This window comes from Carassius auratus, unplaced genomic scaffold (genome assembly GCF_003368295.1).
Source record: "Carassius auratus strain Wakin unplaced genomic scaffold, ASM336829v1 scaf_tig00008402, whole genome shotgun sequence".
Lineage (NCBI taxonomy): Eukaryota > Metazoa > Chordata > Actinopteri > Cypriniformes > Cyprinidae > Carassius > Carassius auratus.
In genome coordinates this window covers 34884-58339 of record NW_020523941.1, presented here as the reverse complement: position 1 = coordinate 58339, position 23456 = coordinate 34884, and the positions used below count along the sequence as shown (strand labels likewise).

General features: G+C 38.0%; 3 protein-coding genes and 1 pseudogene across 3 annotated transcripts in view; 2 read left to right on the top strand and 2 right to left on the bottom strand.

The window, feature by feature from the left end:
• The first annotated feature begins 142 nt into the window (after window positions 1-142).
• LOC113071903 (intraflagellar transport protein 88 homolog) lies at window positions 143-3014 on the top strand (annotated as a pseudogene).
• Window positions 3015-7675: 4661 nt separating this feature from the next.
• Window positions 7676-9072, top strand: LOC113071895 (interleukin-17D-like). The gene is made up of 2 exons (XM_026245175.1): window positions 7676-8087; window positions 8571-9072. The coding sequence occupies exons 1-2, from the start codon at window positions 7693-7695 to the stop codon at window positions 8890-8892; spliced, it is 717 nt and encodes a 238-aa protein (XP_026100960.1). The 5' UTR covers window positions 7676-7692; the 3' UTR covers window positions 8893-9072.
• A 127-nt stretch (window positions 9073-9199) lies between these two features.
• Window positions 9200-11333, bottom strand: LOC113071896 (EEF1A lysine methyltransferase 1). Its single transcript, XM_026245176.1, has 5 exons — window positions 11320-11333; window positions 11064-11217; window positions 10847-10929; window positions 9814-10103; window positions 9200-9719 (listed from the first exon to the last, which is right to left on the bottom strand). Exons 2-5 carry the CDS (start codon window positions 11205-11207, stop codon window positions 9589-9591), a joined length of 648 nt encoding a protein of 215 aa, XP_026100961.1. The 5' UTR covers window positions 11208-11217; window positions 11320-11333; the 3' UTR covers window positions 9200-9588.
• A 637-nt stretch (window positions 11334-11970) lies between these two features.
• LOC113071897 (exportin-4-like) overlaps window positions 11971-23456 on the bottom strand; it is a 30592-nt gene continuing 19106 nt past the window's right edge. The window contains 15 exon segments of the mRNA XM_026245178.1: window positions 11971-12697; window positions 12803-12895; window positions 13897-14014; window positions 14155-14285; window positions 14405-14523; window positions 14601-14781; window positions 14869-15162; window positions 15288-15462; window positions 17266-17435; window positions 17639-17798; window positions 20134-20311; window positions 20553-20698; window positions 20779-20921; window positions 21193-21369; window positions 22791-22965. Of these exon segments, the coding sequence (XP_026100963.1) occupies window positions 12500-12697; window positions 12803-12895; window positions 13897-14014; window positions 14155-14285; window positions 14405-14523; window positions 14601-14781; window positions 14869-15162; window positions 15288-15462; window positions 17266-17435; window positions 17639-17798; window positions 20134-20311; window positions 20553-20698; window positions 20779-20921; window positions 21193-21369; window positions 22791-22965 (2458 nt within the window). The 3' untranslated portion in view covers window positions 11971-12499.

The window sequence follows — 23456 nt, the reverse complement described above, 5'->3', positions numbered from 1 at the left end:
CACAAATGTCAATCAGTCAGCTACCGGACTTCAGCTTGTCATGTGCACGAAAGAGAGGCGGAGCTACGGCGTCTCACACGCGCCTAAATACATCTGGACTTCTACAGAAGGATAATGATAATTCCTTGGACTGCAGCGAAGAATGAATACGTCCATTCAGATATGTAATGTTAAAAATAAATAACAAACATAGACACAAATATAATTAATGCTTCAACCAATAGCGAAACACATAATTTTCGGTAGCATAAATCGACAAAAGGCAGTCTCTTTTCCACAAAAAAAACAAAAAGTATTTAAAAATAGATAAATAAATAAATAATACATTTACAACCTCCAGATTTTGTACGGTAGTGTAAAATAAAATAGTTGTGTCAGTTATGTACTGTCAATTAAAAAAAATGTTTAATTTAACATATGTAGTTGTTTATTTTTAGGGCCTGAGCACAGATGTGCGAGGATATTCTTCATCTATAGCTGGAGATGCTTTCACAAGTGAAACCCACTTGCACATGTGCTGTTCTGACACACTTTACTTGAAATATACTTAACTGTCTCATAATGATATCTGATTCATACATTTTTACTCCTGAGTTGGTGAAAAATATTACAATTTCCTTCATTTTAATTGTTTGAATTTCCAGTGTCATTAGAGACAAAGAATGAAGACACGTATGCATCCCTCTGCTTTCATAATGCTTGAGAAGCCATTGACAACTCAAAAATAATTTGGTCCAGTTATTTTCTTGTTTAGTCCAGAGGAGAAGGTAAAGATCCTCGAAAAGAAGGTGAATGATTTGATAGAGGAGAGCTGTCTTGGGGATTTTAAAGAATTGTCATTTGTATGCTTAATTTGTCTTTAGAGAAAGCCAAGGAGGCTGGAAGGAAGGAGAAGGCTTTGCTGAGACAGAGAGAGCAAACAGGCAATGCAGACCAGATCAATTTGGACCTGACCTACTCTGTGAGTGCATTGCTCTAGTGCATGTATGCCTTGACTGAAAACTGAAAATACAAAACTTTTTCTTGCTTTGTTCAGGTGCTGTTTAATTTAGCAAACCGATATGCCAATAATGACATGTACACAGAGGCCTTGAACATTTACCAAGTCATTGTGAAGAACAAAATGTTTAATAATGCCGGTGAGTGAATTTCAGATGTGTTTTAAAATATCTCAAATTCACTCCTCTTTGATACAAGTGTGGTTCTATTATCAGGTTTTGTGTTACAGCGTACCCTACTATAGGAAGACTGAAAGTGAACAAATATCTATTTCAAGCAAAAGAACTACACAAAGCCAATCAATTTTTACAGCATGGCTTTGGATCAGATCTCAAATGCCCACAATGCAATGAGGTCAGCACGTGTAGTTGCATGTGTTGTGTGAACTGCACAATTGTTTTGCACCATCCAGTTTACACGGGTCTTGTTTTACGTGTTGAAAAATATTTTGATGTGATTTTTCAACACGTAAAGTTCTCTTATTGTATAGGATCAAGATCATGCAGAACATTGAAGTTGTGTTCATTCATATGGGTCAGTACTCAGATGCCATCACATCCTTTGAGTACATCATGACCGAGATCCCCAACATAAAGACAGGCTTCAACCTCATCCTGTGTTACTATGCCATCGGAGACCAGGAGAGGATAAAGAAACCTTTTAAGAAACTCATTTGTGTGCCTCTCGGTATTGATGATGATGACAACAAGTATATCCCTCCAAATGTGAGTGCATCATTTAAATCCTTGTTAGTCATATATTTGAACTGAATTATGTCTTATTCTTCATGGATTCTTTTATTTTTTTATTGTTAGGATGACCCTCATACAAACATGGGGATTGAGGCTATACAAAATGCTATGCTTCACTAAATGGAAAGGGAGGGATATTATAATGTATTAACATTATGTTGGATCTATAATTCTTAAGCTTTGCATTTATTATTCTATTTTCAGTATTTTTGTTTTGCTTTTATTTCTTGGAAAGCACTAGAAGAAAAACACATTATGACCTCAGCCATGCTTTTTGCTCCAGTCATTGAGTTGTCATTTGCTGCTGATTTTGACCGGTGAGTTATACTGCTTTTCATAAGTATGGGATTCAGTAATTATTTTATTTTTTTAACTTATTCAGCAATGATGCATTCAATTGGTCAATGCAATGACAAAATGCTACAAAATATCAATATAAAAGATCTTTAGAATTTTTCATCAGAGAATCGTGCTGCAGAAACAGTTTTTAACATTGACAACAATATAAAATTTTTCTTGAGCAGCAAATGTGCATATTTAAAATGATTTTTTGGCTGCTGTATATTCAGTTTTGCCATCATAAGAATAAATGACATTTTTTAAATGTTTAAAATAGAAAATGTTTTGTTTTTCATTGTAATAATATTTTACAATATTACAGTTTTATTGTTGCCAATCCCGAGCCAGCACTGATCAACATCCCACCCCTTCTGTGACCCATGGCTTTTCTGTATGTGAACTTAGAAACAGTAAGAGGGGCTTTAATAATTATATTATTAATAATAATAATAATAATATAATAACAAATTGCGTTAATGCGCGGATAAGTGTCTGCGTTTGGTTGTACCTCAACCAAACTTTTATTCCACAAGAAGGCGTTAAAGCGCAAGACTTGTCCATGCCATTCCATTAACAATATGTACGTACTGCTTATGTTGAACAATTAATTATAGTTCATTATTATTAGTTAATACCATTTCTAATAGACTAAAGTAAACCATCCATAGAGTTTTTCATAAAGCTTAATTTGGTACTTTTTCAGGTGTGTGGACATGGTGAAGGGTTCACAATACATTCACATTGTGATAAATAAGGTAAATAAGGTTCTCACAGACATGCTCTTGTTTTTTTTCTTTTCTTCCATCTGCCCATTTCTGTGTCTTCTCCAGGAAAAAGATTTTGACCAGGCTGACCACTATTACTGAGCTGGCCATGAGAACCAGCCGCTATGTTTCAGCTGAGACCAAGACTGTATCTTATTAATGTAAGCAATTTCAAAGCAGAAATCTCTGTATCCTCCTGCAGGTTTGACCTATAAGAAGCTGGGTAGACTTGACGAAGCCCTGGACTGCTTCCTTAAACTGCACGCTATCCTTAGAAACAGTGCTCCGGTCATGTACCAGCAGGCTAATCTATATCCTTCCTTAATATGTCAGTAAGCAAAATTTTGATTAAATAAAATTGTGCTCTGTGATGGTTTTCGTAATTTCAGATGCCAGGCAATACAACGGATACAGTAAGTATGATAAGTTAAAGTTAATTTGCTTGCTAAGAGTCATATTCCTTAAGCGGCTTTAGATATGAGATGTTGGAGGAGCCTGATCAGGCCATTGAATGGCTGATGAAGCTCACCAGTGTGACCCCCACAGATGCAGAATATTTAACAGCATGCTGTTATTGACACACAGAGGGTGAGATCTGGGAGGGACAGCAGTGCTCGAGGCCGCAGGGAAGGCAGCACTGGCAGTGGTGAGTGGACAGTTGTAACTTAAGCTTATCGATAAAGTTTCAGATGAACCACTAGTCATTAACTGAATACATGCTTCTACTTTACTTTTTCCATCGACCTCAATCTGTATTCTGCCTCTGTTGGTGAACAGGAAATACTTCAAACCTTACACGCACTCTCCCTAAGAAACCCAGTGGTATGACTGCAATTCCCCTAATATAGTGAATCCAGGTGGACGAACTTAGTGGAGACTTTTGTTCTTGATTTTTCTTCTGGGACATCAGATGTGGATCTCTTGTCAGGTGATGTCCAGTTATCAGCTTCAGGCGGTGCTGGGTTCAGAGGTAATGCAGCACATTCATTTTCAAACAAGTGACTGTTATCAGCCTCTTTCTGCATCTCACTGCTCTCCTCAGCCAACACTTTCTTTTCACATCTCCTAACTCATTAGGAAGCAGCTCAAACCCCAAGAAGCCCAGTGGTATGATCATTCCTTGCCCCAATAGAATAGAGCAGATATTAAAGCAATCTACAGGTGCATCTCAATAAATTAGAATGTTGTGGAAAAGCTCATTTCAGTAATTTGACAAAAATTTTGAAACTCGTGTATTAAATAAATTCAGTGCACACAGACTGAAGTAGTTTAAGTCTTTTAATTGTGATGATTTTGGCTCACATTTAACAAAAACTTAAATTTGGTGAATATGGTGACATGCCAATCAGCTAATCAACTCAATACACCTGCAAAGGTTTCCTGAGGCTTCAAAATGGTCTCTCAGTTTGGTTCACTACACAATCATTGGGACGACTGCTGATCTGACAGTTGTCTAGAAGACAATCATTGACACCCTTCACAAGGAGTCACAAACATTCATTGTCAAAGAAGCTGGTTGTTCACAGAGTGCTGTATCCAAGCATGTTAACAGAAAGTTGAGTGGAAGGAAAAAGTGTGGAAGAAAAAGATGCACAACCAACTGAGAGAACCGCAGCCTTATGAGGACTCTCGAGCAAAATCGATTCAAGAATTTGAGTGAACTTTACAAGGAATGGACTGAGGCTGGGGTCAAGGCACACAGACGTGTCAAGGAATTTGGTTACAGTTGTCGTATTCCTCTTGTTAAGCCACTCCCGAACCACAGACAACATCAGAGGCATCTTACCTGGGCTAAGGAGGAGAAGAGGTCCAAAAGTGGTCCAAAGTCCTCTTTTCAAATTAGAGTAAGTTTTGTATTTTTTTGTATTTGCATTTAGAAGTTTGGGGTCAGTAAGAATTTTTCATGGTTTTGAAAGAAGTGTCTTTAAGTTCACCATGGCTGCATGACCATATATATATATATATATATAAAATCAAAAGTAAACCAGTAAAAACTGTTTTATTTTGAAATATATAAAAAAATATATATTTTTTTTGATTCAGGTTTATCAAAAACAGTTGTGCTGCTTAATATTTTTGAGGAAAAACGTGATAGATTTTTTTTCCCCCAGGATTCTTTGATGAATAGAAAGTTTAATAAAACCACATTTAAACGTTAATTGTTATAATGTTAATGTAAAATTATAAATATTGTCTCTTTTGTTTAATTTTTATGAATCATTGCTGAATAAAAAAAAAAACATTCTGACCTCAAACTACTCAAGAGTTGTATAATTTTTGTACAGTCATTCAGACACAGCATATAATCACAATCATGAAATCACTCATATTAGGGACAGTAATGGGACAGAACTAAATTTATCTTTCCCAGAAAGTATTTTAATTTTCTAATCTGTATTCTCTTTCACTTTGTAATGTAAGTTTCATCTTCATTTTGTTAGTAATCTGTTATACTCTTTTAATGTTTCTCTCTATTATTCTGTTCATGGCTGTGCACCTGAAAGGGAGCCGCTCAAGCCCCATCAGTACCCCTCCTCTGAGAGCCAGTGGTGTGACTACACACACTACAGAAATACAAGAGAGGAAGAGCTCACACACTCCTCCTGGATAACTATAAAACAAACATGCCATTGCATTCTGCTAAAGAATAAACTCGGTCGTTAGTCAGATTTGTTACAGATGCCATTCATTCCTCACATTCTGCCCGGCAGTCTTAACTAAACTTGACACATAATACTAATAAGTTTACCATTTTATTCACAAATAACACAACCTAATTCTTAGTTTTGTGCTGGAGCAGGGCATAGGTATGTTCTGTATTACACTGTGCAGTTTAGATGATCAGTCCTCTGGATGATTAAACACATAAAATCATAGCTGCAAGCTACATGGAAAACTTCAAACCCAGTTGCCCAGTCCATATGTCAAGATGTTGTTTTTAATGCTTGTAGTTCCCTGTAATGAAGCAGCATCCAAAGGACATAAATTCAAACACCGTGCAATAGAGAGCAAACATGTGCTGTGAAAGCCCTATCTGCCAAAACCACTGTTTCCAGGGAATATCCTGCTCTCACCGTCTGACAGAGTGTTTCCAGCACCTTCTTTCTGTTTGCAAAGCACTGAGTGCAAATAAACCAGTGAAATATTTCACAAGCACACTCCTGAACAACAGTATCGCGGTATCAGAGCACTTGCACTCTCATTACTGTTACTTGAACAGGCATATAGAATCTCCGGATTACAACAAGATTACAATAAGATTCTGAATTTAAAATATGAATATAATTCATTTTTTGGCAAAAGAATTGAGAATCTTTTACTTAAATTGAAACAAAAGATACAAGTAAGACATTATGGTAAAAACGGTTATCCCACAATTTACTGACAAACCTGAGATTAATACATTTGAACACATTTTTTTGATAAATCCAAGCTCTAAACATCTGATCTCACAATGCGTTAATTTATTCAAACTGCCTGTGAACATAACACCAATCATATAAAAGAAGCCTGCGCTAAGGATTTTGAGGAACAAGTGTCTGATGAAACCTGGAATGACAGTCTCAGTAAGATCCAAGATTGCTCAATAAATGTGGGGCACAGGTTGATTCAATTTAAAGTGATACATACTGTATTATTCCAAAACGAAATTGAGTAAGATATATAATTCTATCTCTCCAATTTGCTACATATGTAAATCAGAGAAGGGTTCTTTGAAAACACATGTTTGGTTTTGTCACAAACTGTTTAATTTTTGGACTGCTATATTTGATTTTTTTTTTTTTTTTCAAAAGTTTTTCAAAAAGAGGTTAAACCAGACCATAGTCTTGCAATTCTCGGATCCTCTGAGTCATTGAATGGTCTTCCAAGATCTCAGCAACGACCTCTGGGCATGAAACTGGAAATCTCCGGACTCTCCATCGTTCAAAGTGTGGTGAAGTGAATTGTTTCACGTCATACAACTGGAAAGGATACGGTCCTTGGACTCACCGCCAATTTCAATTTATATGGCAGCCCTTTGTGGATTTCTTCAAAGTCTGAATAATGTATAATTATTGTTCTCTTTGTAACAATTCATGTATGATTAGGTCTTGTTTATATTAGTCCATCCCCCATTGTTTTTGTTTTATTTCGTTTTTTTTTTTTTTTTGTATGGTTGTATTGTTTGATTTCCTTTGTTTTCATTTGTCCACCATGTAAAAAGTTGAAAATAAAATAGATAAAAAAGAAAAGGAAAAAGAAAACACCGATGAAGATGAGTTTGCTGATGAAGGGCTGGGAGATTTCTTGCTTGAGTGATGTGTGCAATGGATATCAGTTCAGTGGAATTTCTGATATATGTCATTGTCAAGACACTAAATTTGTCTGTATTTTGTCGTAGTACTGTATATTTTAGTAGTCCTAAAATACTAATTCATTTCCAGGCAACTTATTTCTAATTTCATTATGCTTTACTATATTTTGTAATAATACAGTTTATTCCAAATTATTTATTTTATTCATTTTGCGCATTGTGAAGGCATCAAATTTTGTTCTTCATCTTCATACAATGATGTAAAGATGTAAAGATATAAAATGCACTTAGCCTTTTCTTTGGCATGTAATAATTAAATCTCTTAAATATCTAAAAGGAATACGGAGCATTAAAAACAAAACAAAACAAACAAAAAAATCATAAAAGTGATTTTTTTTCCCGCATCAGCTCAAGCAGAGCATGAGCATTATTCAGTATCAAACAGTCCGCCCAATATCTGGAGTCAAGTATCCTGAGCGCATTTACGGGACAGACGGATGAACTGCTTTACGCAAGAACTGGTTTTGCTTCTGTAGGTCGGTTTATGAGCTTTTCCAGAGATTTACTTTATTGTCTTTTCCAGCGATCCCTTCCTGACAGTAAAGCGCGCTTGGACACGGTGAAATCTGAAATGCGCGGTCGGTTTGCGTCAGCGCTTGTGCTGGTGTTGCTGTGGTGTTGCGGCAGCGCGCCGGGTGAACGGGGACAGAAGGTGTCCAGGAGAACAACGAGGACTCGCTCCTGTCTGGACTTACCGGAGGAGATTTTGGAGCAGATGTTCGGGAGGCTCTCGGTCGGGGTTCTCAGCGCGTTTCATCACACGCTGCAGCTCGCGCCTCCAGAGCGACAGAATCTGACCTGTCAATCAGCGTCTCGCCTAGCGCGCGACAAACCGCGCACCCCTGTCAACTTCCTCAGCCTCTCGCCCTGGGCGTACAGGTAGGACCCCAAAACCGAGAAGACTAGGACGGGAATACTAAGTAGTTTAACCATTTATTGCTTATGAAGAAAGAATATCTAGAAAGATTTTGGGCACTTGGACTAGGTGGGATGAATTCAATGCAGTAACTGGACCCTAATAATACAAACAAAATTGTAAATAGGTCATATGTTATCAACAAAATATCATAAAATATAGGCTATTCGTGTGTACGTTAAATAAATAAATAATCATAACACTTATGTCTTCAATTTACGGTTCAGAAAATCAGATTAATTCAATAAACCTAACGCCTGAATCTCACACATGTTTTGATGCACCCAATAATAAGAATCATTCAATCGGTAATCATGAAAATGATTCAGTTATAAAGAAGAACCAGTTCGATTGGTCGAGTGGTCACGACTCCAGTTCTATAAGATTTGATGTCTTGCCTATTTGTCTGCGCGAAAAATAACTTTTTTCGTTATAATTCATCCTAGAATCTCCCATGATCCAGCGAGGTACCCTCGATATCTCCCGGAGGCGTACTGTTTGTGTAAGGGATGCTTGAGCGGACCGAACGGGGAGGAAAGTGAGCGCCTCCGCAGCACTCCGGTGTTCATGCCGACCGTCATACTGCGCCGGACCGGCTCGTGCGTCGGGGGACGTCGTTCCTACACGGAGAGCTACGTGTCCATCGCCGTGGGTTGTACCTGTGTGCCATTGTTGGAAAAAGACAGGAAAACACATAAGGCCAAGCCAAGCGTGAAAAGAGTATCGTCTACAAATTCCACTACCTTTAAAAAGAATGGACTGAACTGATCCATTTGAGATTTTTTTCTCTGTCAGTTTTCTTATTTCCTTGATCTTTTCTTTTAGTTGGTGAAAGGAAAAACTTGACAGAACTTGCTGTCGCAGCTGCAGATTCTAGTCTGCAGTGCCAAGCTAAAGGAAAACTTTCTGTGCCAAAATACAAACATTTTCTAATCCAAGGTACTTTGAGAGAGCCATCATGGTGTTAGATAACCAAACACTGTTCAGATGTATTCAAGAGTACAGAAAATCACTAGAAATGGTTCTGTTAAAGGCAAACAATGATATCATTTACAAGAAGACATATTTAGCATGATTTTGGGTCAGTCCTCCTATTATTACTTTATTAAAACAACAAGAACACTGATATCGCACAATTCTATAGTGTATAGTTCTTTATATACAAATGCATTTCAAACATTCACTTCAAGCCCATTTTATGCACTGAAACAAAGTAAAACGTTCTGAGATTGTTTGCTTCAATTTTGTGCCGGAAATCTGGGTGTGCAATTGACAATGCAAGTCAGCCAAAGTATAATCAAAGCCTGATCACAGATCTCTGATGAAGGGCCAAATCCTCCGCTGTATTATCTGGATCCTGCTATGCACCTCTTGGAGTTAGAGTATTTATCCTTTGAAATAATCATCTGCTGATGTCTGATAGGAAAAGACTATGTTCAAATGTTGTCAGATTGAAAGCCTTTTTCATGAGAGAAGACTTGATTCATAGTTAACATAGCAGCGGAACTCATTGGCCAGATTGTGATTGTGTTTTGGTAAAAAACTGCACATCTTCAAATCCATAAGTTTCCCAGCAAGTTTCTCCATAATAGCTCCTATAAGAATAAACCAAAGGTGAATATGAACAAGACATAAAACAAGTAAAAAAAAAACATATATACATACACACACACACACATCTCCACTTGCCTGTGCAGAGCAAGATTTTGCCCTTAGTAAGGTATTTAACGGTGAGTGCCACCTTGCTCAGACACTCTTCAGACAGATACGGAGGGTCTGCGATGACGATGTCAAAGCTCTGAGGAAGCAGATCCTCAGGCAGACACAGAGGGTTGTTGTAATCATAAAAGACAAACTCATCTCCATATGCTGCGAAGCGTCGGTCAAACTCCAGCAAAACAGCAGACACACTGTCTGACCTCGTAGAGTCCATCTGTTTCAGCTTCTGATACACGCTTGGTGCACTTATACAAGCTATCCTACAAATCAAGAAAAAACATTGGAGTGAGAGGGACAGACGAGAGCAGTAATATAGACTGGGGTCAGTAAGTTTTTTTTTTTTCAAATAGTATATTCTACTAAAAAAGAATGAACTTATTCAGAAAGGATATAAGGATATGGATAAAATTGAAAAAAAAAATCTTTTGAAACTGTAAGTGTTTACCATTTCAAATAAATGCCTTTCTTTTGAATGTTATGTTAATCAAAAATGTGTTGTGGTTTGATGATAAATGTTTCTTGAGCACCAAATCAGCATATTAGAATTATTTCTGAAGGATCATGCAAAAGGGTGAGGTCAAGCTGTCAAATTTCACAATAATGTTTATACAAGCTATTCTACAAGCCAGGAAAAAATATTTGAATGAGAGGGGAAACATAATGGAGTAGTAATTTATACTGGGGTCAGTAATTTTTCCTTCTTTCCAAAAAATAATTAAATGAGTAGTGTTACCCACTCAATGAGATATAAGAACAATTACAAGTAAATATTAATTACAAATAAATTATTTTTTTCCATGCCAATGAACGACGTTAAGTGAATGTTTTCGCTCACAGCACAATAATAATAAAATAAAACACAGTCAGTTGTCGCCTCCTACTTGTGTATTGACCTCTGATTGGAGGGCCATTAAACGAATCAACGATAGTTAACACCCATCAGTACTGACCTTGTTCTACACGAACCAAAACAACTGTACAAGTGTAAAATCTCCAGACAAACCTCCCATGTTCTCCGGCCTGCTGCATGACTTCCTCTGCTAACCGTACAGCTGTTTCTTCACTGTACCAGAACTGACTCATGCGCTGAACACAAACACACGAGCTAGTTAACTTACTGATCTCAGATACATAACCTACTTGTGTTTAACGAAGTCAATATGACAGTCAACACAATGAACAAATCACCACGCAAGACACTTCTAATGTATGTACTGTACCCAGTCTTCTTCCACAGCACCGAACTGATCGGTCTTGACGGAGTTTTGTTCCAGTGCCGTCCTTCCACTCTCGGCGTAAAACTCGTGCAGCGCTGCGAGCGTCGCGTCGGAGAGCTGAGGCACATCATCGTCGCTGTCACTCATGATGACAGATCTTCAAGGGAACGCCAAACTTGCAGCGTTATAACGCTCATTCAAACATGAAGCTAACGGTCACAAAACATACTTTACACAAACATAACATACCTAACGTTACCTAACCAATGTACGACTGCAGCTCACGTGTTTGCAGTACGGTGGCCGAGCGAGTACAATCGAAGTAACGCGAACACGCGCATATTTCCAGAACAGATATTTCATTAAAACTGACAACATATTGAAAATAGACCAAGAAAGACCACTCACTTTTTAGAACAAGTTTATATACACTTTACAGATCATTTCAGGCATTCCAAAATAACAATTAGTGCTTTGAAAAATGGAAATAAAGACCATCAAATGCCCTGAATAAAACAGCTGACATCTCTATCATCATTTTTGGTATTTTTTGCTACAGCAACGTCGACTTTTCCACTATTCTGAGTTTGTGTGTGTGCGTGCGTGTGTGTGTGCGCGCGCTAGTGAAAGTGGAACACTGCAAGATATTTTTGAAAAACCAAACCTCATTGGGAACATCAGGCCATCATAATTCAACAGACCTGTGTTTTTGTTGAGAAGGCTTTCAGTGATGCTGCTGCAATCAGGGAGAAATGTCAATGGCAAAACTACAATCATTCAAATCAATCAGAAAGAAAAATTCAAACTAGCCCCTTGTCCTCCTGGTGAACTCATATAACAATAAAAAATAATAATAGTTCCATCAGCTATAATCTTATAAAAAACCTTTCAGTCCTTTTAAACACTTTCATTTTTTGTCTTTTTTGAAAATATATATACAACCTTAAACACAAAAGTGATTTGGTTTTCCGAAAGGGCCTTCCTGCAATTCAAGTTTCATTGGGAAAGGCTTTTTTTGTCATCAAGGCAACCACAGCTCACAATCCTAGTTACCATGATAGCAGTATGACACGGTTCTATTCGTCGCTGTAGACACAGCTGGATCCGAGCCGTGAGAAACCACATACAAAGGCACTCGAGGAGAAGCGTCTGCAAAATACATGTGTGTTTGTGTCTAAAAGGGGAAGGAAGGGGTCAGTTTTCAGAAAGATCTCCCCTCTGCATTTCATAAACGTTCATCTGAGGAGCTCTCGGTGGCAAAGTAAACAACGGACAGATCAGACTGAGACGATCACGACCGGCCATCCCCTCACGGCCTTCGCCAGCCTCTCCCAGAGACGTCTCAGCATCTCCATGGTTTGGCATTGTGAAAGGCTTCTCTGAGTGGTAGAGGGGGTGGAGAGGGAACTCTGTTGTGGACAGTTGCTGGAGGAAGTGGCTTATTTGACACACAGAAGCCCCCCCACATTGGCAACAAACTCCTCCAGGCTCTTCAGGAAGGCCACCTTCTGCTTGCGGTCCATGGTTGGAGGCGTGCTGCTGGCAGTGAGGCTGTTAAACGCGTCCGCCAGCCGCTGGTAGATCACAGCGTCCCTCTGATTGGAGAGCAGTGTCTCCACCAGCTCTGAATACTCCGCCTGAGACAAACACCTTCACTTATCAAACACCACATCGACTGCTAATGCATTACAAGATCATGCATTTCGTTCAGTTCAAATTCATATTGTAAGCATAAAACATACCTGGTGAAGGCACACTAGTGTATAGAGCGCTTCTCCAGCTGCCACAGTCATCTCAGTGTTGTGCTTCTGGAGCACCAGCATGTCAAACACCAGCTATTGCAGGAAGACATAGTGACAGAGAGATGCACATTATTAAATCAACATTTTATACATGTGTATTAATCCCAGACATTTACATATTACAGGGAAGGTTAGTGACATTAGCACATTTGACCATTCTGAGATCACAGACACCAGCCAATAGCTCAATTAATACTGACAAGACAATAATACTGAAATATTTGTCATCCCTTTTACGGAGTCCATATCTACTGACTATGGATGCCCGTTTCTGCCACTTAAGAAATAAAAAAAAGGTAATTGCGACATTTAATTCGCACAATTCTGTGTTTTTTCCTTTGTATTATCATAATTGCGATACTCATTCTGAGAAAAAAAAAAAGTCAGAACTATGTGAAGTCGCAATTACCTTTTTCTTTTTTTTTCAGTGGCAGAATTTTTTTGTGAATTTCAGTAAATATGATGTAAAACGTGTTTATTTTTCATTCTGAGATACATTCAGATGTTCTCTTTTGTCTTTGTATTATGTACTCTGTTCAAAAGTTTGGGGTCAGTAAGATTTTTGTTTTTGAAAAATTATTTTTATTCAACAATGATTCATTTAATTGATCAAAAGTGACAGTAAAAGACATTTTACATTTTTCAAAAAATGCTGAACTTTCTATTAATCAAAGAATCCTGAGAATACATCACTGTTTCCACAAAAATATTAAGCAGCATTTTCAGGACTGATAAAATCTAAATGTTTCTTGAGTGCCAAATCAGCATATTATAATGGTTCCTGAGTTATGACTGATAAATGTCTATTTGAAATATAATACATTAAAATAGAAAATCATGTTTTTAAAATTGTAACAATATTTGCAAATATAAAAATTTTTGACCAAAATAAATGCAGCCTTGGAAAAGCTGAAGTGACTTCTTTCAAGCATAACCTTACCAGGCCCAAAACTGTGAACTTGTGAATGGCAACACACGTCGCCTGTAAAAAGCCCACAGCAGTTGACCACTGGTTTAAACATCATGTGACTCACTTTAAGGAAATGTCGTGTGGCAATAAATAAAGGTGTGTCTTTTTCCTGTGTCTTGGCGCACTGCTCAGCCAATGGGGATAGAGCCTCCAGACAGAGCTGACTGATCTCGGAGCTCATCCTGCAGTGTGTGTTAAGGAGAAACACTAGGCCATATCCACCATTATTCAACAACAAAAAGCTCTTAACAAGGAAATTAAACACGATATGCTTAGCAGGCACAGACTTTAAATAATGTAACACTCTAACGAGAGAGGATACGAGGTCATGCCAAGCTCCAGGGAGCACATGAGACTTTTGAAGAGCTCTTCAGGCAGCTGAGGGATCTTCTCTGGGAAAATCTCACAGATGAAGGTGATGAGCTTATAATACTGGTTACACAGAGAAGGGAACTGGGTACAAGAGAAAGAAAGAGTGTTTCAATACTGCACCACACCTTTTACTTTAAGAATCAGAGCTTGCAGAGTAAGATCTTCAATGAATCAATTTCAAAATCCAGCTCAAATTTTACCTTAAGCAAGTCCTGAGACATGAGGGGCAACACAATATTCACCCCATACAGCACAACATCAGCTGCTGAGACGGCCCGTCCAGCACCAGAGCTCTGCTCCTGCCCGCGGAACACCTCATCTGCAAAAAAACACAGTTCCTCCTAACCATCTCTCATGTAAACGCACACAAGCTATGATGCAAAGAGGTGAATATACCAGTGTCACTGAAGTCAATGAACTCTTTGGAGAGCAGGTTGGTGAGGAGCTCCATAATGAGCAGAAGGTCCTGGTACTGGTCCTCCTCTGCGGCTACATCGAGTCTCTTGCGACCCAGATTGTTCTTGGAGTAAACCTGCAGCAGCGTCAAGCACACCTCGTACAGTTTCATAGACTTGGTCTGTGGAGAGACAGAGACGCGGTGCGTTGAAAAACATATTTAGGATGTGTGATCACATCGGATTCAATGCAAGCGCTAGTGTCTCACTTCGCCCAAGTAGCAGATTTGTTTGTGGGCCACTTCCACAAACACCTCGATGATGAGGTTGACCGTTTCTGGTGAGTTTCTGTAGACCTCCATGAGGCCGATGCAGCTGGACAGGAAGTCCATGAGGAAGCTGAAGAGAGAAGCCACATTGTCGATCTGCGTAGCTTCTGCTATGCCGCATAGAGCTTCCAGAGTGGCAACGATCTCCTGCTTCACAGCTTCCTCTTGACAGATCTGGGCAAAGTTCTCTTGGTTAATGAGGTTGAGGAAGCGCTGCTGGAGTGGATGCAGTACCTGCAGTGCACAGACAGAAGGAGAGAAAGACAGAGTTACAGGGCCATGCTTCATAAACCATTTTTTTTAACCTCATTTTAATGCTTGATCTTTCAAATATATGTCTATATTAATTTTCTGCTCACCTCGGCCCAGTATTGCTGTTTGGTATCAGAATCCATATGAGCAAAGCCGCCCAGGACCAGGGCTTTCATTAGAGTCCGCTGGACTGAGCTGGACAGCATGTGTAAGGGAGGGCTGCGACTGGCAAACTGCTTGGCCAAATTCCACCAGTTCTCACACTGCACAACAATATTGGCCCTGAACCGTCACAGGAAAGAGTAGAGAAACACAAATGAACAAGCCTTATATCAGAAGGGTACATTTTACTGAAAGGTTACTGGAATCTTTCACTCACGAATGACATTTCAGACCTGCATAACATTCAAAATGTGTTGCATCACTATTATTTTTGAGAGATGCAAGAGTTTGATTTTACCAAGTTTAACATGCACATAAACTACAGTCTAAAAGTTTGGGGTCAGTAAGATTTTTGTTTTAAACATACTGTTATTTTATCAAATATGGCAGACAAGAAAATTAAACCTTGCAAAGGATTTATATTTCAAATAAATTATTTTGAACTGCTGCAGGAATCCTAAAATAATGTCTTTTTTTTCACAAAAAATACTAAGAGGAACAACGGTTTTCAACCTTGATAATAAATGTTTCCTGAGCATCAAATTATCATATTAAAATGATTTCTGAATGATCATGTGACACTGAAGACTGGAGTAACGATGCTGAAGATTCAGCTTTGTCATCACGGAATAAATGTGTGACCCGGGACCAAAAAAAACTTTAAAGTCGTAAATTGCTGGGATATATTTTTAGCAATAGCCAAAAAAAAACATTGCATGGGCCAATTTTTCTTTCATGTCAAAAATCATTAGGATATTAAGTAAAGATCATGTTCCATTAAGATATTTTGTAAAATTGTTGCTGTAAGTATATCAAAACTTAATTTTTGATTAGTAATATGCATTGCTAAGAATACATTTGGACAACATTAAAGATGATTTTCTCAATATTTAGATAATTTTTTTTTGCACCCTCAGATTCCAGATTTTCAAATAGTTGTATCTCGGCCGGATATTGTCCTGTCTTAAACCATACATCAAAGGAAATCTTATTCAGATTATGTATAAATCTCAATTTCGAAAAACAATTACACTTAAGAAGTTTTAGGAGGTTTTGTGGTCCAGGGTCACATATATTTAAAATATATTAAAATAGAAAACACTGTAATCATTTTAAATTGTACAAATATTTAACAATATAAAATTTTTTACTGTAAATTGCGTTTTTATGTTTATATTTATTTACTGTGCTTTTTCAAAAACATAAAAAAATGGTTCTACTGCCCCAAACTTTTGATTTGTAGTGTATGTGAGAGTTACAGTGGAGGAAATGATTGATTTTCAGAAAATGAAATAGTTTCTTGTTGCTTTACCTATATACCTCAAAATAATACAGGTTTGGTACAAATTGAAGAGGAGTAAAAAATGATTGAATTAAAATTTTTAGTTGACCTATCCCTTTAAATATCAGTCTATTCCTTTACAAAAAGCAATCACACAACTGTAGAAGAATCTGAAGTAGTTGTGTCATAACCATCACTTTCATGGTGCTTTTTTGTGCTTGACATTGCCTAATCATTATTTGCTTTGATTTTATGGAACACACACCACTCTTTATTATTTCTTTATTATTATAAAAAAGAAAAACTTGCAAATGTCAGAAACTACTCAATCCAATATTTATTTCTAAAAAGATTTGCATTGATGCACAGTGCCATTTACTGTTCATTTAAATGTATTAATGTAGCATTATGCAATCTTAAATTGAGAAATCACTTTGCAATGCAATAGCACAACTCCACCAGCAGGCGGGGCACATTAAAAGCATTTGGTCTTGCATCAACTGACAGTATATGAAGACATCAGCACAGACCTCTGGCCTCTTTGTGCCTGTCAGTGAGCAGCTGTCCTGCAGGGCGTTAAGCTCAATACTTAGCCCTCACTGATGCCCACAGATGCATTACTCCAGCAAGCAGACACAAACCTCTCTCTCTTCTCCACTAGAGTCACCAGCAGCTCCACAGTGTCATTAGCCAGCTCTGGCTCAGAGCTCCACACCGACAGATTATTGATCACTTTCTCCAACAGATATCCCACAATCCACTGTGCTCCCTCCGTGTCCGCTCCAAATGCTGTGCTGAGAGGCATACTGATCTGAGGGAGAGAAGTAAAAGACAAAAGACAAACATTCAGAGGAAGATTCGGAGGTAATAAAGCGTCACATAGGTCTAGGTTCAGTTCTAGGAATGTGTGTGTGATTTTTGAATAGAGCCAAAACGGAAACAAACTGAAGGCTTCATTCGGACTCATGCCTGCTGCTTCCACACAATGATTGTAATCTCATTTTGTTAACTCACTTGGCTGTAGAGCTTCTCGTCCACCAACAGGTATGTCTTGGCCCAGCGCCGGAGAAACCAGACAATGTCTTTGCCCATCTGAGGACTCAGGAGCTCAGTCAGACTCGCTCGTGTAGCCCGAGACTCCACCTCTGAGGTTCTTAGCACCGCTGATAACAACCTGTGAAAGAGAGATACAGAGACATGGGAGAGCAATCCAGCTGCATTTATATGAGGCAATGTCCTGCCAGCAGAACAATCTGAAATAGAATTTGGCAGTCTGTTGTTTACAGGAAAATGGAGAGAGAAGAAAAACAAGGGTGAGAAATGGCAGAAGGGATGGAAGAGAGTTCATGGCGGTTCTGTCCAGATGCACAGAGACTCAACAAAGGCCCACAATAACAAACGCTATCATTCCTTCACACCTCTACTGGTAAAGAGAGAGGACACAAGAAAGGGATCACAGCAGCTTACGATCCTGGAAGAGCGATATCCCACACGCACCGCGGAGTGCAGCACCATTTAAAGTATCACATTGTTTGTAAAGATAAAACCTCACTGACATTTGGGAGCTGCGGGGTCGGTGACTGTTATTGGGAAACACAATCCCTTGGCCCACTGTCTTTCCAAATCCTCTACAGTCCGCCCGCTTTTCCCCATCCATCACCAGCCTACTGTCTTTCCAACATCGCCCCAATTCACATTCTTCATCCCTCCCCTACTCATCATCTCAGCGTCCTTCCAGTCCTCACTTCTATCCAATTCCACAGTTTTGGAATAACACCATCCATTAAACCCAAATCAGATTACAGGCAGATTTTTGCAGACAATACAACTACCACAACAACAAGACAACATGTATTTATTTATACATGTATTATTCATATTAATATTTATTATAATATAAAATCTTATTAATATACAACTACAAATATTATTAGCAGTAATGTTACTACTATTATTTTCTATAATAAAAATAACAAGTACTTTAACATTTTAAATACACATTTTATTTGCTATATAAAATAATTTATTTTATTAATGTATTATTACGGTTTAAATTATATTATTATTAATTATAATATAATAATAATTTAATATTAATATTATAATATAAAAAGTATTAATATATTACTACTATTATTAGCAGCAAAAGTATGTTACTACTACTACTACTTCTAATAATAACAACAACAACATGTACTTTAAAAATTAAAATAATATATGAATATAATTTTTGTGATATAAAACATTTATTGGTTATCTTTATTGTAGTTCTTTTTATTTATAATTATTATTTGTTAATATTTATCTAAAAATAAAAACTACAACAATGTTGCATGTAGACCTTTATATATAGGTTTATCTTATATATATATATATATATACACATATATATACATATATACACACACACATATATTTATATATATATATATATATATACACATACATACATACATACATACATATATATATATACATACATACATATATATATATATATATATATATAGAGAGAGAGAGAGAGAGAGAGAGAGAGAGAGAGAGAAAACCTTTAAAAATAGAAACTAAAAAATCAATCTGCTTGGAAATAGCTTCTGAACACATGCACGACTCCGGGCCCCTAGTGCTCCCCTCTGACCCTGGGCTCTGAGCGGCACCTGGCCTGGCTCTAATTGAATAATGCTTGGGGAGTGGTGCTGCAGCATTGGCTGGCGCCGGGGCTGGGGCCACTTGAGGGCTGCTGTTCGCGTGGCAGGCCTAGCTGGGCGCGTGCCAGGGCATTCCCCACTGGGCAAACGAACTGCAGACCACGTTACACCACGCCTGCTCTCCCCAGCAGCAATTCGGAGTGATACATTTTAAACAAGTCATTGTTCCTGTAGGCAGATTGATCAGCACCTGGCCACTTACCACTACATCTGGAAAAAGTTATTTATCAGACAAACCAGATGTTAAAAAGATACACTAGCAATCAAATTCTTACAATCAGCAGGATTTATGAGCTTTTGATCATGAATTCTGCATTTATTGGATTAAAAATTCAGTGAAAACTGTAATATTGATAAATAATTATTTGAATAACACTTTTTAAGATTTATTAAAATAGAAATTGAATTTATTCCTATGATGACAAAGCTGAATTTTAAGTCTCTCAAACAATGAAGTGCCCCCATCACATTTCATGTCTGTTTCCTTTAAAAGTTATTCTCAGAAATGTTAATTATATTTAGCCAAATTCAACACCCAACTATATTTTCCACTATTTTCAGTTGTGTGGAAAACATCCTTTCACAAACTCCTCCTACATCTTTGTGGTTTGTGGATGCCGATATCCTAGCACAATGCCCTGAATGCACAACAATCAGCTTGAAAGCATCTGGTCTACGAGTTAAAGTGTTGTAAAAAGGACAAAAATAAAATTATAACAATAATGCATGAAAAATGTATATGGAACAGTAAATTACAGAGTAATGACACACAGTCGCATGTATACTGAGAGGTCTCTCTACCTGATCACGGAGTCAGTCCTGTTGCATCCAGGGATGGAGGTGGCCTTCTCTCCAGGAGAGCCCAGCAGCTGCAGTGTAGTGTTGATATCCACCTCCGTCGAGTGTTTGATAGAGTACTCCATCACTTCTGAAGGTATCAATGGTGTTTCACCCTGAGGGTCATCAGCCAAGAGGTAACCTGTTAAAACACCAAATACTTCAATACAACGACAAAAAGGAGCTTGACTGAGTGGAGAAGTGCCTCCAAATAGTCAAAAATAAAGTCCAGTTGCATATGACTTACAGATAACAATGATCTTGATGAATTGGAAATCTCCACAGACATATGAGGTTAAACATGCTACTCGCTTTTGTGAGTGAAAAGGAATGACATGAGGTCTGTAAATATGACAGAATGTCCCTTTAAGAAAGACACAGACCTGACACTAATATGAGCCAATGAATGTCTTCATAAAGGTCATCTAGAACTTTCCGGTCCACCGTGCCCGGGTCTGCAGAGGCCATGAGGTGCTGTTGGTGTCTCTGGAGTTGCCCGTGAAGCCGTGTGACTCGTTCCTCCAGCAAACTGAAAACAGAGGAGAAATGTAAGGCTCACAGTGGTTGTTTATTACAGCGGCTTCTCTGAAGTGCTTTGTGTTTCTGTACCCTGTGAGCAGAGGTATACAGTGGTCTGCAGCGATGCGGCCCAACATGCCGATACTGGCCAGCTGATCTGAGAACAGTTCTCGGTCGTCCTCCTGTAATTCGTTTATTTCTTCCTCGTCATGAGATGCGACACCATTAGCAGTCTAAAAAGTCAAAAAAAGAATTTGATTGAATCCTCTGGAACGACTGTTAATTTGGCAGACGATTCTTTGAAAGGAAACTGTTTCATTTGCTGTGCTTCATGCTTTTCCATTTTAATTATGATGAAAAGCAAACCGCAAAGTCAACAAATTTTTTTCAAGAAAAGCAACAAATTACCAACAAATTGGTAAGCCAGCAACATTATGACAATGTTAACATATCAGATTTAACATGGTTAGAAATATGCGTTTGGATGTGAAGGTAGATCCTGACCAGGTTTCTTGTGCCGTCGGGAGCTGCGAGGTGACACTGGATGTAGGAGTTGAAGACTTGCACGGCCGGCTGGACAAAGCAGCCCCGGGGGAAGTGCTCGTCCTCCTGCACCAGCGTCAGCCAGGACTCCAGCAGCTTATCATATGCCTCCATGTACACCATGTCATCCTTATCCAACTACAGGAAAAGAGACATGCGTGACTATCCTGATCATGTCACATGCACCTACACACATCCCTTCTTTTAATATTCCATGCTGTTAGCTCCCCCCAGTATATATTACAATGTTATCCTGATGTTAAATAATTAATATAGGGTAAATAACATTTTAATAGTACTTAAACTATAATAATTATAATTTAATAATGCACTGACATTAGCTATGTTTCCATCCACCTACAGTATATTATATATGCTTATTTTGGGATGTCGCATTAAAAAATTCTGGATGGATTCTAAAACGGGTACTTTTAATTCGGTAAGAAAACATGCACATAAACTACGATTGAAACACTTTAACTGAATTCCTTAATGTGCATCAAAAAAGACATATGACTTTGCGATGGGATAGCATAAAACTGGACCAACCAACGGACCGATCTCATTTTCATTGTTATAATTAACTCTTAGAACTGCGTTCCCAAACAACAAGCTCCCGAAAATAAGATATGACCAAGTTTTGTATGCGCAGTCTGAAGCTCGTAATTTACTGCATGCAAAAAAATATTATATATAGCACCTTCTACTATACTGCAAAAATGTTTCATTTATCCTCACGATATTTAGAGCAAATTTGTCAGGAAGTGACGGTTTTGTTCTCTTCAACTCAATGGAAATGGTGCTTTGTTCGCAAATGTTTTATTCGATATTCCAATTTTGTACAATAAGTTGAATATGTAACTTTGGATGGGAACAAAGCCATTTATAAAGAACAAACATCAGACTCTCCAATTTTAGTGTGTCAATCATACACCTATATTAAAAAGTTAAGGGTTCCGTAAATTAGTTTGAAAACTTATAATTAGTTTTTTTATTTAGAATTTAGAGTTTTCTAATATACACTACTATTCATAAGTATGAAGGAAATTAATAATTTTATTCCTTAAAGAATGCAATAAATTGATCAAACATGACAAATACTTGTAAGATTATAAATGTTTTGATATTTCAAATAAGTGTTCTGTTCTTTTAAATGTTCTATACTTTTTTGTTTAAAAAAAAAAAAAAGCATCACGGATTATGCGAAGGCTGGAGTAAACGCTGCTGAAAATCCGATTTGCTATCACAGGAATACATTGAGTTTAAAATAGAATTTCCCACAATATCATTTATTACCCTATTTTTATAGAGCATAAGTGACTTCATTCAAAAACAATAAAAACTTCAACCCCAAATAAATAACTTTATGGAATTAAATTAGTGCCAATACCGTGTTTTAATGGTTTTATTTTTCTATTAAACACAATAAAATGTCTGCTGCAACAAAGCAGATCTCCCTATATATACATATAAAAAGAATAATGAGTTTGATATTCATAGACCTCAGCTACTCTGTTAAGTGTGGTTGTGGTCTGCTGTGGTACAAATGCAGTACTAACCACCTCCTCCAGGGCGGCGCTGCGACCAAACGAGCACGTGAGCAGTGTGAGGCAGTTAATGAAAGAGGCAAAGAGCTCATTTGGGAGAGCCGTCAGAACGCTTCGAGGAAATGTGCTGATGAGGTTACTGATGATGCTGGAGATGCCTACAGCCTCTGAGTCTTCAATCTCAATCCTGTAACAGGGTAAAAGACAGTTAAGAACAAATGATAACAGTGGCAGGCCAGTCCCTTAAAGGATCATCCAACAACTAACGTCCATCATCTGGGTCTATATCGTAGCATGAGATACTGTGTAAACCTGCAATGGCCCAGAGTGCACGTATGGTATGGACTAAATGTTTATCGAATTCAATCTTCACGGTCTAGTTCTCCTGGAAATAATTGTCTAGAAGCACAAATACCTCAGTTGCTGTAAAGGGAGACTTAAAGATCTCAACCCCGACACAAAACTGTTGTTGTGTCGGCTCTCTACCTGGTTTCTGGGAACACAGGTTTTTTTTTCCTTCTTTAGTTTTGGAAGAGCACTCGAGGTCTGCCTTTCTTTATGCTCCCAACTGCGTCTCTAACCCATATCAGATGGACTTAAATTGTAAGCAGAAGAGTTCAATCACGGCAGATTGGCGGACCTGCCACATGGTTTTCCGATGATGCAACTGGAAAAATG